We start from the raw sequence: 14,531 nt of genomic DNA, 5'->3' as shown, positions 1-14,531 counted from the left end.
TCCTGTGATGACTGGGCTGCTGGAGGTTTTTCCAGCACAGATGTAGAACTTTCCAGTTCTTGCTGAACTTCGTAAGACTTCTGTTGGTCCAGCTGTAAAGTTCATCAAGGTTTCTTGGTACTGCTGCTTGCTTACAGTTGCTGTCCCTAATTTAGTGTAATCCACAGATTTGAATACGGTATACCTTATGTCATCATTTGTCTGTGACTAATAAAGGTTTTTTAGCAGTGTGCTGCTCCTTACTGTCCCCTTGTGGTACTTTGGCCACTATCAGCAACCAGCGAAACATGAAGCTGTACATCAGTGCCCTTTCAGGATGGTAGCTTAGAAAATTTTCATTCTAATAGTCTTTTCTTCTTGCCTATACTTCCTCACCTTCCAAATGAGAGTACAGTGGGAAACAGCACCAAGATGATCTCCCTTTGTCCACAGACCCAGTAGTTTCACAGTTGAAGGCAATTGGGTTGGTCAGTCATGATTTGCCCTTCATAGGTCTATGTTGACTATTCCTGTTTATCTTCTTCTTCTTCATATATTTGGAAATTGGTTCTGAGAGGAACCCCTTGTGCACTTCAGTTGTGATAGGTCCATCTGGGCTTTGGGTGGTTTTTTTTCCCTTCTTTCTCCTTCTGCTATTCTGCCTTTTTGTGTTTTAGTTTATTGAGAAGTTTCTTAATTAACAAAGCAGATTTTCCAGCATGAAAAGGATCATTTGTTCCTGACTTCTTAGTATGTTTTCTTTAAAACTCATTTTGCTCTCCTGGGCTTCTTTTCATGGCTCTTTCCCAGAGGATTTTTCTTAGCAATTCCCTGAATAAGCTGAAATATGAGCTGGTAAAATCCAAAGTCCAAATTCTGTTCCTTCTTCTCCCATCATTCTGGATTATGAGCTTGGTCATCTCATGGTCATAGCACTAAGTCGAGTGTAGCCATCCAGAATTTGTGTTAGGGAATTGTCCCCATTACAGTGCAGGAACATTCTGAGTCTGTACAATGCCACCTTACATTCCCCATAGGTGTTTGGATGGTTGAAATTTCCAACCTGAACAAAAGCATGTAAATCAGAGCCTTCTGCTAGCTATTTATAGACAAACCGATCTCCTAAATCCTTTTGGTCAGATGGGCTAACAGACTCCACCGCTGCCTTCCTACTGTCATTTCCCATCTGTTCTTGACTAGAAACAATATGGGCACTTTTGTGGCTTAATGCTGGGTTTATATGGAGTGGAAGAGATCTTTTGTTGAAAGTGCACTGCTGCACAAGGGAATGTAAATTGAGATCTGGGAATGACTATAGGGCAAGCAGAGTCAGTATTCTTTGTGACAGGTCCTTCAGTTTCCACAGTGCCAAAATAAGAACTAAACAGGCCTTACAACAGTATCACAGTATCCAGGCTCAGTCAGCAGTTCAGCGACCACCAGACAAGTCCATACTGTAAAGAGATGTCCAAGGCCTGGACATTCCAATCCAGGAAATCAAGTCAGCCAGTCTGTTGGTCAGGATAAGCTGTGCAAGGCCCTTGAATGCACAAGCAAGCTAATAACATAGCTCAGGGGAGAATGGGCAAGAGCCTAACATGAAATGTAGCTCCCTAATCAAGGTGTGGAGGCTACAAACAAGGCTTCTCACAATTTTGCATCTCAGAATTCTGTTGCCGTATTAACTGCCATATCTTTTGTTATAAATACTTTAAATTATAAGGGAGAAAATTCCATCAGTTTGCAGCTAAGGAGGAGTCAAAGTGGCTGGATGTAGTAGGCCATTGGGTTTGATACAGAAACAGTAGTCAGAGAGGAATGTGCAAATATGTGTAACCATTCTCATTTAAAATGTATATCCTGAATCTAAGCATAAATACAACAAACATTTAGCAAGCCACTTTTCCTTACACTTGATGTGTTCCAAGCTCTGTAGACCAGATCACAGTATCAATATACAGGCTGGGGCCAATGGCTCCAGCTCCCAGGACATTGTGATTTTCTTAGAATCATGTTTTTTTCATTCAGAAATTTAAAGTAAGTTTCAATACTCATGGCTACAAAGAAAAGTCTGAAAATGTAAATGTTATCACACAGTCATGTGTGTCTTACAAATTTTTTCTCTGAGATTTACTCCAATTTTTTCAGAATGAAATAAAAGGAGCACAGCTCATTAGGGGAATCCTGCCAACACTGGCGGAATACTGTGTGTGTGAAGAGAGCGGTAAACTCAGATTACTGGTGAGGAAGGCAGAGGTAATTCCTATCTACTGAGTTAAAAATAGGACTTCTGCCACTGCTACTGTTTGGTTTATTATCGGTGAATGCTTTCATCACATGTGAAGGCTCAATTGTGTTAGATCACCACACATAGAAGAAAAGAACAGTTCATTCTTCAGGAAGCTCATTATTTCTGGGAGTAATAACTCACAAGTTAATTTTAAGAGATACTTAATTTTCTAACTTCTGTACTGTGTGTAGTACATGTGTTTTCCAAGAGTTCATTTAAGGATACATAGCTGGTATACCCAAATATGGCAGATAGTTTAGAAGGTGAACATTTTAGAAGGTGAATGTTTCATTTTCACAATTTGAAACAATATGTTAAGAGTTACAAATGGTGCATGTGGGAAAAAAAATCTACCTGATGAAAGAAAAAAGAGGCATATGGTTTTTACCTACCCTGTTTCTGGGAAATTATATTCATCACTGACCTAAGTTCTTCCCATTTAGGACCAGACTACTGTGCTCTTCAGGACCATGGCTGTGAACAGGAATGTGTTAATACAGATGATTCCTATTTTTGTCGATGCCAAGAAGGGTTTAGGCTTAATCCAGATAAGAAAACATGCAAAAGTGAGTAATCTTTTGGACATGGTGAAGTTCATCTCCTTTCATTTCTTAAGCCTTCTGTGAATGATCTCCTTTCTGAAAGGGTGAAAGTTTTCTTTCTAGTAAAGGTTGAAAGAAATATTTCTTTATAAACTAAAATTTTATCTGAGCCATCTATGGTGGAAAAGTTGCTATTTTGTAGAATAGGTTGTGTATTAAACACTTTCTGAAGAGATTGAGTAAAACCTGAGGTGTAATAAGGGAACCATAACAGCTCAAGACCAAGAAGTTTATTACTCTTTTTAAAACTTTGTGACCTTTTGTTTTGTAGTGATATAAACAGGGTTTTTTTTAGTATTTGGTTTAATTTTTTAGTATTTGGTTTAATTTTTAATTCCACTTTGCTTTCCTGAGTTGTTTTAGTCAAGACAGATGTACCTCATTAACTGTGAGTAGGTAATAGAATGTAATGTAGTTATGGAAAACAAATTAAAATCAAATAGGAAACCCTATACAGTTTCCATCGATCTGTGTAAACAGCCTCAGTAATGTTGGGGTTATAAACCAATTATACATATTATTTACTTCACAAAGACTTTCATAGAATCATAGAATCACCGAGGTTGAAAAAGACCCACAGGATCACCCGGTCCAGTGGAGTGTTACAGCTCCTCCTGAGTGGGAACACAGAGTCACCCAGGTTTTCAGTGTAATGCTGTCAGTAAAGAACTAGCTTGATCTGGTGACTCAGTCCCTGGGGGGAGGGAGAGGGGAGGGATTTTACTGCTGATGTTCTATGAATAGGAAGCTTGTTAAGAACAAGGAAGTTATATCTCTTGAATCTTATAACTTGTATATATTTTTGAAACTATGTTTTCTTTCAGTCTTAGAGATGCTTTCTTAGAAGCATTCTAAGAAGCATTTTCACACAGAGGGTGGTGACACACTGGAACAGGTTGCCCAAGGAGGTTGTGGATGCCCCATCCCTGGAGGCATTCAAGGCCAGGCTGGATGTGGCTCTGGGCAGCCTGGTCTGGTGGTTGGTGACCCTGCACACAGCAGGGGGGTTGAAACTGGATGATCATTGTGGTCCTTTTCAACCCAGGCCATTCTGTGATCCTATGATTCTTGATTGCCCACTTGTTGTCAACAGGTTTTCAGAAAACACTTATTTTCTTAGAGAACTATTTTGCACATCAGCTAAAATATCAGTAGTGTTTTTGCCTCATGTACTATTGACATATATTGCCAAAGGAATGCTACCAATTAAGCTAAAAATAGTCTGTAGGCCAGGGAATCATATTTTTAAATAAACTATTTGCGATAAGGCTATATTTAAGGAAACTTGTTGATGCAAGAGCTCAGAACATTTGAAGAATTATGTTTTTAGGCAATAACAAGTTGAATATCTAAAAATATATCTATCACAAAACACTGTCTGTCTTTTTTTTATACAGACCTTTCCCCTCTCCCTTCCCCTTATCATCCTTCTTGCAGTTGTTGAAGACAGAAAAAACAAATGTAATGCAGCACTCATGATGAACAAATGTACTCTAATACTACTTTCTACAACCTGCAGATTGGCAGCTTTCTGAGTACCCCACTCCTTGAAAGCATGTGCTAAAAGATTCTGCATAATCCAATGTATTTAAGTGATAACATTCACATGAGTGTAGGTGTTTGCATTGTAAAAGATGGTGCCAGACGGCTCCTTTGCACATTTTTTATGTGATCCAAGAAGTTACACAAGCCTCTTTATGATGATGTAAGTCCTTGGAATAAGGATAATGTTCCAGCTGGAACTTGCTTGAACTAGTAAAAGCTTACACCTCAACTTCATTTGTTTAAGCCAACGTTATCTCTATTTATGTATAATGGGAAATCTGGACGGACTCCTTGGAGTCCTGCAATATCATTGCCTAGCTAAATAAACAAATATATGTCAATATTTAAAACTAAGTAAATTTACATTAAGTGTAGGTTTGTTGCCTTTTTGTTGTTGTTGTTTTTTATGTGGACGTGTCTGGTCACATCTGTAAATGATTTGCAAATAGAAACATATGAGACTGTTCGTGCCTGAAGGAACTCTGCTACACTTGATCAAGTTAAGCTAAAGTGATTGGAGCCTATACAACTAAAAATAGTCATTAACAAGTCAGGAATAAAATGTTATGAGAAAGTTCGGTATAAAGTGTTTTTTTTCCCCCTAAAATGTGCTTTTTCTGTCCTTCCAGAGTCAGCAGATTACATGGTACATTGGCAAGTGCACATATTTCAGCCTACAACTTTGCTGTCTGTTCTGTGAACCGGTTTCATATAAGATTCAAAAGTTATTCTATTTTATCTTAGCTAGAATTGGAATTAAAATAGGAAAAACAAGTAAATGATACATGTTACTCCCGTTTTTTCTCTTTGAGACAATTTTGTGGTTAACAAAAGGGAGTCATGCCTTTTAAAGAAGGAAACTGCGATCCTGTGGGTAATGCCAGGCTGGGCCTCAAGACTCTCCATTAACTGCTTTGTATTAGTTTGGCAAGGGAAATCTCTGATTTTCAGGTTTGTTGTTTGCTTTGTGGAGTTGCTGTATTCATTGCACTTAGGTGTTGTTAATTAACTCCATTTTCTAACATAGATGGGCATACTGCATAAATAAAAAATATATATACTGATCCTTTTCCCTTGTTTGTGCATGAGCTATAGTTTTACAGTGTATGTATTTAAAAAAAATAATGTGCTTTCTACAATTATTAACACAAATAATAGGAGTGGACCACTGTGCAGAAAACAATCATGGTTGTGAGCAACTGTGCCTAAATACTGATGACTCCTACGTCTGTCAGTGCGCTGAAGGATTTGTCATCAATGAAGACCTACGAACCTGCTCACGTAAGTCATCTGAGAACACGCTTGATCTCAGCCTACGTGGTAAAGGTTTCTGTTTTCACACAGGGAAGAGGACACACCTGCAGGGTGAGGGAGGGGATGCCATCCAGAGGGACATGGGCAGGCTCCACAGGTGGGCCTGTGTGAACCTTCTGAAGTTCAGTGAGGTCAAACACAATGAAAATAGGTTTAGATTGAATATAAGGAAGAAATTCTTTACTGTGAGGGTGGTGAGGTGCTGGAACAGGTTGCCCAGAAAAGCTATGGATGCTCCATCCCTAGATGTGTTCAAGGCCAGGTTGATTGGAAGTTTGAGCAGCCCTACTTAGCTAGAACATGGATTTGGAGCTAGATGGTATTTCGAGTCGGTTCTAACTAAAAAAAAATTGTGATTTCTATTTTTCAGTTCACAGACTACATTTCAAAAACACCTTAATAATGTTTAGAAAACATGCATAGAGAGAAAAAGGACTAAGAAAAGGACATTTGTCAATATGGCTGTAAATCCTAGTGGTTTTTAGAAGTGTTTTGGGAGATCTGTTCATCCCCAGGTGCTGAGGACAGTACTTCAGTCTTATGGCCATCTTGATGGCAGCATCCCCCAGGCAAAATGCGTTATCTAGTCTGAGGCAGGAGAAATGTGAGTCCCATGCAGCTTTACAGCTTGCATGTGAGCCCTTAATAAGTGAATAAAAGTTGTCCTGCCAGCCCTCCACCCTTTACAGATCGAATGATCATTGAGAATCATTGTGGTTTCAGAAATTACCTCAATCACTGGAAAAAATAATACATAGAAAGGGCCAGAAAAAGAGGAATGTGAATGTATTTTTCCTGTTCATTTTTCCTGGACAAATTCTCTTTGATGAGAAAGTTTTGGCTGCCTTTTCTATAGATTGTGGAGGTGTGATATTATTCAAGCTTGTTGAACTTTGAAGCAGCTGCAGATTTTGCTCCTTCTCTTGCACTTGGGCAACACAGTTTTAATAGATACCAAGTTGACACAATAATGATTTCAGGAAGAGTGAAGCAAATCAGCAAAACAATTTGCCTTTGTCTTTAGCCTTGTCTTTGCCTCTCTGCTACCCTTTTTATTCCCACCCAATCTCTTGGCAGATTTTGCTTTTGTCATTGGACACTCTAAACTGGGGAGAACAATAATGCACATATTGTAATGCATAAAGGCATTGGGGTCTACTAGAAATAGTTTGAATATTATCTAAAAGAACCACTGAAAAATCAGAAATAGACAAACTATATCTTTAAGAACTTGTGAATGGGAAGTCTTTTTTTCCTTTGTAGTAAAAATAGGTGTGGTTTGTTGCTTTGGTATTTTTTTACCATTCAGTCATTTTCCTCCAGGCTGTAGTTGAAGACCCATCAGCAGCATTAAAAACATGCTATGGCTTCTAGAATCCCTCCACGCAATACAGCGGAGACCTTTTGAATTGTTCTTCTTGGCCATATACCCACCTCCTCTTATTTATTTAGGTATAGGACGTCTTATTCCTGAGTTCCAGATGAGCTGCTGAAACCTCATTTTTTTTTAGACTATCATGAAAAGTTTTTTCTGCACTTTGTGATACCCTGAATGAGCAGCTGAGTGGAAGGGATTAGCGTTTAACATTCACCACTCCTAGAAGGAAAACATCTGGGATTCACAACACTGGTGTCATACACAGTTGCACAGGTATCTTAAGACAGCTGGGAGAATACCTGAGTGGTAAACAGATTTCTTCTCTGTCAACTGAATACCAAGAAAATAGTGTGACACTGTGTTTGTAGCCTTCAATAAGTAGTCAGTGCTGCCTGCAGAGTTGAGGGAATATTATGTCTTGGTACTTCAAATAAGAAACCCTTAGGAAATTTGAGAAGAAAAAATGGGCCTTAGGTCTTGTCATTTGCAATTCTTTGCAAAACTTGATTAGCCTAAACCAAAGATTTCTGAGGTCCCAGAGGGATTTTCTGCCTGCCCTATTTACATCAGGTCATTTAGAAACCATCTTGGAATGTTCACAAGGTACCTATTCTGTCATTATAAAAACATTATTAAAGCATCAGGTTTTAGTAATTCAGTCTATGAGTACTGAGACCCAGATTCTGTTGAGCTGTGCTATGCAAGCTCAACAACTCCACTTACAGCAATTAATTCAGAGTATACCACGGGGCCCTCTTAAATGTAATTGAAGGTATATATGCACATATTATCAGATGAAGGACAGAATTATTGCTTATATGCCATGCAAATACTAGAAATGATAGTTTAATTGTTAATTATTTCAATAACTTCAATTGCTCCTGCAGGAGTTGACTATTGTGCTCTGAGTGATCATGGCTGTGAACATTTGTGTATAAATGGTGACAAATCTTACACTTGTCAGTGTTTTGAAGGATACAGGCTTCGGAGTGATGGGAAAACGTGTAAACGTAAGTTATTCAGCAAGTCAATATTCGATTTTTATTACATATGAAGAAAATAAGTCTGTAAGGTAGGATTTGATTGCTTAAATATTGGTTTCCAGTGACATTTTACATGACATTTTACAGAAGCTCACAAGTTTCCCTTTGGTGTCATGTTTGCCAGCAGTATGTTGATTTCTTGGTTGCTCAAGGGCATCTGAAGTGGCACTGAGTGCATACTTTTGGGCACCTGAGTCACTCCCTAAACATCTGGAATGTATAAAATTGTGTCTGAACAGACACTGGTCTGCTGTGAATCCAAAATAATCATATTCCAACTTACATTAGACAACTATAGTTTTCTTCTCAAATCAAGGCACAAATATGTAACATTTCAAAAAGCCTATACAGCAAAAAGAAGCCTTCAGTTCTAATGGAATATTCATTCCTTTGCCCAGTGTGAGATAAGGTTGATTGCAAAATAGATATCATAATTGCATTATACGTTTGGCTACATTATGTAGTTATGATGAATGGCAGATGTATAAAAAAATTTCCCTGGTATTAGAGAGCAAGCTGAGTTATCAGAGAAGAACTGTGGACAAGTCTTTGGAAAACAAAGGCATAAAGTATTCTATAATGCCAATCATATCCAAGATTTTCATCAGCATCTTTGGTTAAATAACATTTAAAAGAATTAAAGTAACCCAGACACTGACATGACAAAGAAAAGCTTTGTATTATCAGTTTTATATTGCATTTATCAGTTTTGTATTACCTATATCAAACAAACACTCTACTTTGCTAGTTTGTGTGGACAGAGATAAATTCTGCTTGTCTCATTAATAATAAGGTTGTAAAAATTGTAGAACAGAGATTTAGCTCTTTGTTACAATAAACACTTACAGTAAATGCTGTAAATGAGGATTGAGTCCAGAATACCAGCAAGGACAAGAATATTCAGTAACTGGAAGCTGTAAGACAAACCATCTGGCCCTTAACTAACACAATTCTTTATCTATTGATTTCTTCTCAGGTAGAAATGTCTGCAAATCGGTCAACCATGGCTGTGAGCATGTTTGTGTTAGTACTGACAATTCTTACATCTGCAAGTGCCGTGAAGGATTCATATTGAGAGATGATGGGAAAACATGCAGAAGTGAGTAACACACACACATATATATAGAACATTTCTGCATGTGCATTAGGCAAGGAAAGAAAAGTATTTATTGCTTCTTCACTTCTCACTAGAAAACATTCTTTTGATCCTTTTGAAACACATTATCATTCCAAACTGTATCTATAACTAATTCCCAGGACAGGACATCTGCAAATCAATCAGCCATGGCTGTGAGCATATTTGTGTTAACAAAGATGACTCTTATGCTTGCGAGTGTCATGAAGGTTTCCTATTGAGAGACGATGGGAAAACATGCAGAAGTAAGTAGTCTTACTACTTAGATAAGACTTTTATCTGTAGTATGTAGGTTAGTGGAAATCTTTTAACTAGTAACACTTCTGTAACTTAATCATAATGTGGGATTAATATTGTTATACTTGCTGGAAGCTTGTGAGAGACTCAGTGAACAGTAATAGTACAGTTTACTAGCCAAACTGATATGACTTAAGACAAAAACATGCAAACAAACAAAAAACACCTACAATTTTTCAAGTACCAAGAATTAGAAGTGTTTTCTGCATAAGTTTTTGTCAGTTTCTTTGAATGATGTCAGTAAACCTAATAAAAACTGTTACTTCTCCTTGCATAATATATACACTGAATATGAGCTTTAACCAAAAACCATCAACTGTTCTCAGATAAAGACATTTGCAGTTCAGTTGACCATGGCTGTGAACATATTTGTGTTAATGCTGATGAGTCATATCTCTGCCAGTGTTACGAGGGATTTGCATTAAGACAAGATGGAAAAACATGTAGAAGTAAGTCCACTTACCTTTAATAGAAGATTTCCTTTATAATCTGGGCATTTTTAGGCATGTTTTAAATACTGACACTCTTATTTTTTTCCAGATAAAGACGTTTGCAATTCTGTTGACCATGGCTGTGAGCATGTTTGTGTGAACACTGATAATTCATACATCTGCCAGTGTTACGAGGGTTTTGTATTAAGGGAAGATGGGAAAACATGTAAAAGTAAGTTACTGATGTTAATTATCTCAGTCAGGGATCACTGAGGATGCATGTTGTGCTAGAAACAGGTCTTATTTGTGGTTTTACCTGACAAAAAGGAGGATAGATTCTTTATTTTGCTTGGAACTTAATACTTTTAGTCTCTACATTTTTTAAATGTTCTCAATTATTAAACTGTATCAAATAAAATCTGAATTATTCCTAGGTAAGGACATCTGCAAATCAGTCAATCACGGCTGTGAACATCTTTGTGTTAATAGCGATGATTCATATACTTGCCAATGCCATGACGGATTTGTACTGAGGCAAGATGGGAAAACATGCCGAAGTAAGTTGCTTATGAATAAAAGAGGAAATATAATTTCACTTCTGTTAGGAAATTATTCACTGATTCATGGTGGCCAGAGTGAAATATTGTCCTGTATAGATTGCAATATTTCTATAAATGATTGTTTGAATTAAAAATATATTTCAGAAAACCAACCAATTTTAAGGTCAGAATGTGCATTTTAAAAAGTGAACTTCATTTTTGGACTGTGCCAAGATTTAATCTTGAGCATAGAATGTTGCCTCATTTTACTGCAATGAATTGGAGTTCTGATTGTCGTTGTGCTGTTCTGTGTACTCACGTAGACCATAATTTAACTGATTGGCTCAGCCTCTTAACATGTTTTTTTGTAAATGATAAGCAGATGAAACTCCTTCAGGCCCTTTCCAGTCTTTTCATAAATCTCTTCTCACTCTCCTAAAGCTTCTTCTACTTATCAGCATTGTTGCGGGGATGCCACAGTGTAGTAACATAGAACAAAGTCCTCTAATACAGCGAACAGCAGGATCCAGCATAGACAGACTGTTACTCACCTAATTCTTATTTGAATCTACCTGTTTTTTTTACCCTCAAAGATAGTGCTAGTCCATGAGATTCTCCTAAAGCTCATGTTTAGCTAGTTATATACCATGAATATAAGCCTTTTAAAACTCTCAGTCATATAAATTTCCTACATCTTGCGAATACAGCCTTCATCCTTTGTTTCTAAATTATATAAGTTTACTTCTGGCTATTTTAAAATGCTTATAGTTTGTTTTTACTCATCTTGCAAAAATGGTTTATGTTTCCTTATATCAGCAGAGCTGTCTTCTTATTTATCATTCCCTCAACAATAAAGTAACCTATAAACCTCAGCAGCGATTATTTTATATTTTCTTTAGGATTGTTCATTAAAATTCTAAGCAGTAGAGAGCAGGGCACATTCTTAGAAAGAAAGACACTTGATTCCCCATGTACAGTTTATCCTGAAGGCCCCTCTAGCTAATGTTAGTCCATTTATGTTCATTCTGTATTCTATTTCCTGAGTCAAAATGGATATACAGGCTGATGCCCTACTGAATTCTCTGTTATACAAATTCCTGAGCATTATGAACCTGCTTAGTAATCAATGAAAAAGATTCTTATTTACTTATCTGGGACCTATTTTTTCATTATATCAACTTGAATGTTTTTCTTTCTTTGATCTTCCCTAAGTCAAATTCTACATTTATCTATTTGGTAGTTTGAATGCAGATTAATGTCAAGCTGACAGGCTTTCAGTGAGCTCATTATACTTTTCAAACAGTGCGTGTAGGCGCTGGGGATAGAAACTCCTCAGTGTTTTGGGACTTCCATGGAGTTCCAGGAGGTAACAAAAAATGATACTAAGCATCCAAAGTGTTATTCAGCCAGCTCTTTTTACAGCTCTTGGCTGCAAGTGATCTGGAGTTACTGTTCTTTCTTCAGTAGATACTGTGTGACCTACTTCTCAACTGATGAAACTCTTCATCCTAACAGTATCTGTAGCCTATTTCAAAATATTCAGATCAGAATATACTGAATGTTTTTACTTTTCTGCCTAAAAATGGACAAGTCTATTATTTCTACCTACTAAATAACAAGATATGGTTCGAATAGGTTTTGTTCCAAACACCCCTTAATTAACTTATACTGTCCTTTATTTTGTTGGTTATGCATTCCTGTCCTGTATATGGTATATATGATATGTCCTGTATCATTTCATTTCCATAGCATATTCTATTTCAATTTCTGTTCCTTTTTTAAGTATTCTGTTATTCTTCTTAGGTGATGTCTGTAGGGTTTTTTTCTGGAGGAGTCTAGTAAAACAGGATTTAATAATGCAGTCATCATTCACTTTTGTTTAAATTATTTCACCTCTAATCACAAAGTACTTTGGCTCACAGTTGCTTTCAGCTATATAAAATCTATCCTTTTGAAGTAAAACTTTGTCTGTTGCTCATTTATTTTTCATTCCGCTTGAAAATAACAAATGTCGCACACAGCTGAGAATAAGCTGATGCTAACTAATGCTAATTTTTACCTCCATACTCATTTCTTCTTTACCTGCTGGAATGGGATCTACTTGAGTTTGTTATGCCTTGAATGTAATGCATGTTGAGTTAGAAGACTATCCACTGTAGCATGTTTTGACATCCCTTGTATTGGCAGCTGGAGTCCATCAAGTCATGTACCACAGGCTGAAGTTCATGTGAAAAAATACTTTTTTTCTACACATTAAGCCAAATTGGTTATTCTGCTAATTACTAAGAATGAAGAGAATCCAGATAGACAAAAACATAGCGCAAAGGGTGAAGAATTGATGGGCAGGTTGGGCTCAAAAGGTTGTTATAAATGGAGTTACATCAGGCTGGTGGCCACTCACTAGTGGGGTTCCACAGAGCTCCAAGTTATGGCCAGTTTTTTTACAGTATTTCTAAAAGTTTTCAGGACACAGGACTTGAATGCATGCTGAGTAAGTTTGCACATGATACTAAATTAGGAAGAGCTGTTGACTTCCTTGAGGGCAGAGAGACCTTGAAGAGAAGTGTTGACAAGTTAAAAGGCTGGGCAATCACCAACCAGTCACCAGCGCTAACTATAACAAGAGGAAGTGCTGAATTCTGTGCCTGGGATGGAGCAGCCCTGCATATATGTACAAAATGGGGAATAGGGGGGTGGTGAGCAGCCCCACAGAAAGGGATCTGAGGGTTCTGAGTGCAAGTTGAACACGAGTCAGCAGTGTGCCCTGACAGCCACAAGGCCAGCCATGCCCTGGGGTGCACCAGGACCAGCACTGCCAGTGGGTGAGGGGAGGGCTTGTGCTGCAATGAGGGCCCCGTGTTTGTGCAGCCCAGAGCAGAGGAGCTGAGGGGAGGCCTGATGGCGGCTGCAGCTCCTGACAGGGAGCAGAGGGGCAGCGCTGAGCTCTGCTCTGTGTGACAGCGACAGGGCCCGAGGGAATGGCACAGAGCTTTGCTTCATGTCGTGTGGTTTTTTGTTCAGTTTTGTATTCGCTAGCATGAATTTTTGCTATATAACTATACTAAACATTCCTTCTTTTACTCCTTCTGCTGTCAATGTGAGGTCCTCCTCCTTAATCTAGTCAGACTGATCCTAAAATGATTCAGCATCACTGGGAGACCATCCAAACCATGTAGTTCTTTCTGCCTAAGCAGTAAAGAACTCATGCCTCATGTGAGGTAAGCTGTCAATCCTTTAACTAGCTTTCAGTGTGCATGCTTCTATATTTCTTTGCTGATGGAATTACCCTTGCAATCTTTATGAACAAAATTTCAGTTTAACTAGCAAATCCCATTAAGCTTTATGTATTTCCAGACAAGGATATTTGCAAATCAGTCAACCATGGCTGTGAACACTCCTGTGTTAATGCTGGTGATAAATTTGTTTGTGAGTGTCGAGAGGGATTCCTGCTGAGAGAAGATGGAAAAACATGCAGAAGTAAGTAGTCTTATATTTATCACCACACTTTTTAACTGCATTTCAAGGTCGTGTAGAAATGTATTAACTAGCAAGAGCTGTCATCTCTTCTCAGATAAAGATCTTTGCAAGTCAGTCAACCATGGCTGTGAACATGTTTGTGTTAATACTGATGATTCCTACATTTGCAAATGCCATGATGGGTTTCTCCTGAGAGAAGATGGGAAAACCTGCAAAAGTATGTAGCATGAGAACTTAACTTGATGAACTACACACATAATCAAGGCCTCTGCTGATAAATGTTAACTACCCACTCTTTTGATGGCAGACAAGGATATTTGCAGTTCAGTCAACCATGGCTGTGAACAAGTCTGTGTGAATTCAGAAGAATCCTATGTGTGCAAGTGTCATGAAGACTTCATACTGAAGGAAGATGGAAAGACATGTAAATGTGAGTGGCCTTAGCCATAAGAAAGTGGTTTTTGTTGTTTTAAGTGTTCTTCTAAGTGTCTTGGCTGTGCG

General features: G+C 37.9%; 1 protein-coding gene across 8 annotated transcripts in view; it reads left to right on the top strand.

Moving 5' to 3' along the window:
• MATN2 (matrilin 2) overlaps nt 1–14,531 on the top strand; it is a 61,757-nt gene that overhangs the window by 38,809 nt on the left and 8,417 nt on the right. For 6 of the 8 annotated variants that reach the window (XM_015856088.3, XM_015856090.3, XM_015856096.3 and 3 more), the window contains 11 exons: nt 2,713–2,835; nt 5,575–5,697; nt 7,996–8,118; nt 9,128–9,250; nt 9,409–9,531; nt 9,910–10,032; nt 10,124–10,246; nt 10,449–10,571; nt 13,908–14,030; nt 14,125–14,247; nt 14,338–14,460. In XM_015856088.3, the coding sequence (XP_015711574.2) occupies nt 2,713–2,835; nt 5,575–5,697; nt 7,996–8,118; nt 9,128–9,250; nt 9,409–9,531; nt 9,910–10,032; nt 10,124–10,246; nt 10,449–10,571; nt 13,908–14,030; nt 14,125–14,247; nt 14,338–14,460 (1,353 nt within the window). The remainder of the gene's footprint in view (nt 1–2,712; nt 2,836–5,574; nt 5,698–7,995; nt 8,119–9,127; nt 9,251–9,408; nt 9,532–9,909; nt 10,033–10,123; nt 10,247–10,448; nt 10,572–13,907; nt 14,031–14,124; nt 14,248–14,337; nt 14,461–14,531) is intronic. The other 2 variants (XM_085539390.1, XM_015856094.3) reach the window with 1 other exon arrangement.

This window comes from Coturnix japonica, chromosome 2, assembly GCF_054131305.1.
Source record: "Coturnix japonica strain WE chromosome 2, WE-NBRP24, whole genome shotgun sequence".
Taxonomy (NCBI): Eukaryota; Metazoa; Chordata; class Aves; order Galliformes; family Phasianidae; genus Coturnix; species Coturnix japonica.
The sequence above is the reverse complement of the archived record's forward strand: the minus strand, read 5'-3'. Positions and strand labels throughout refer to the sequence as shown.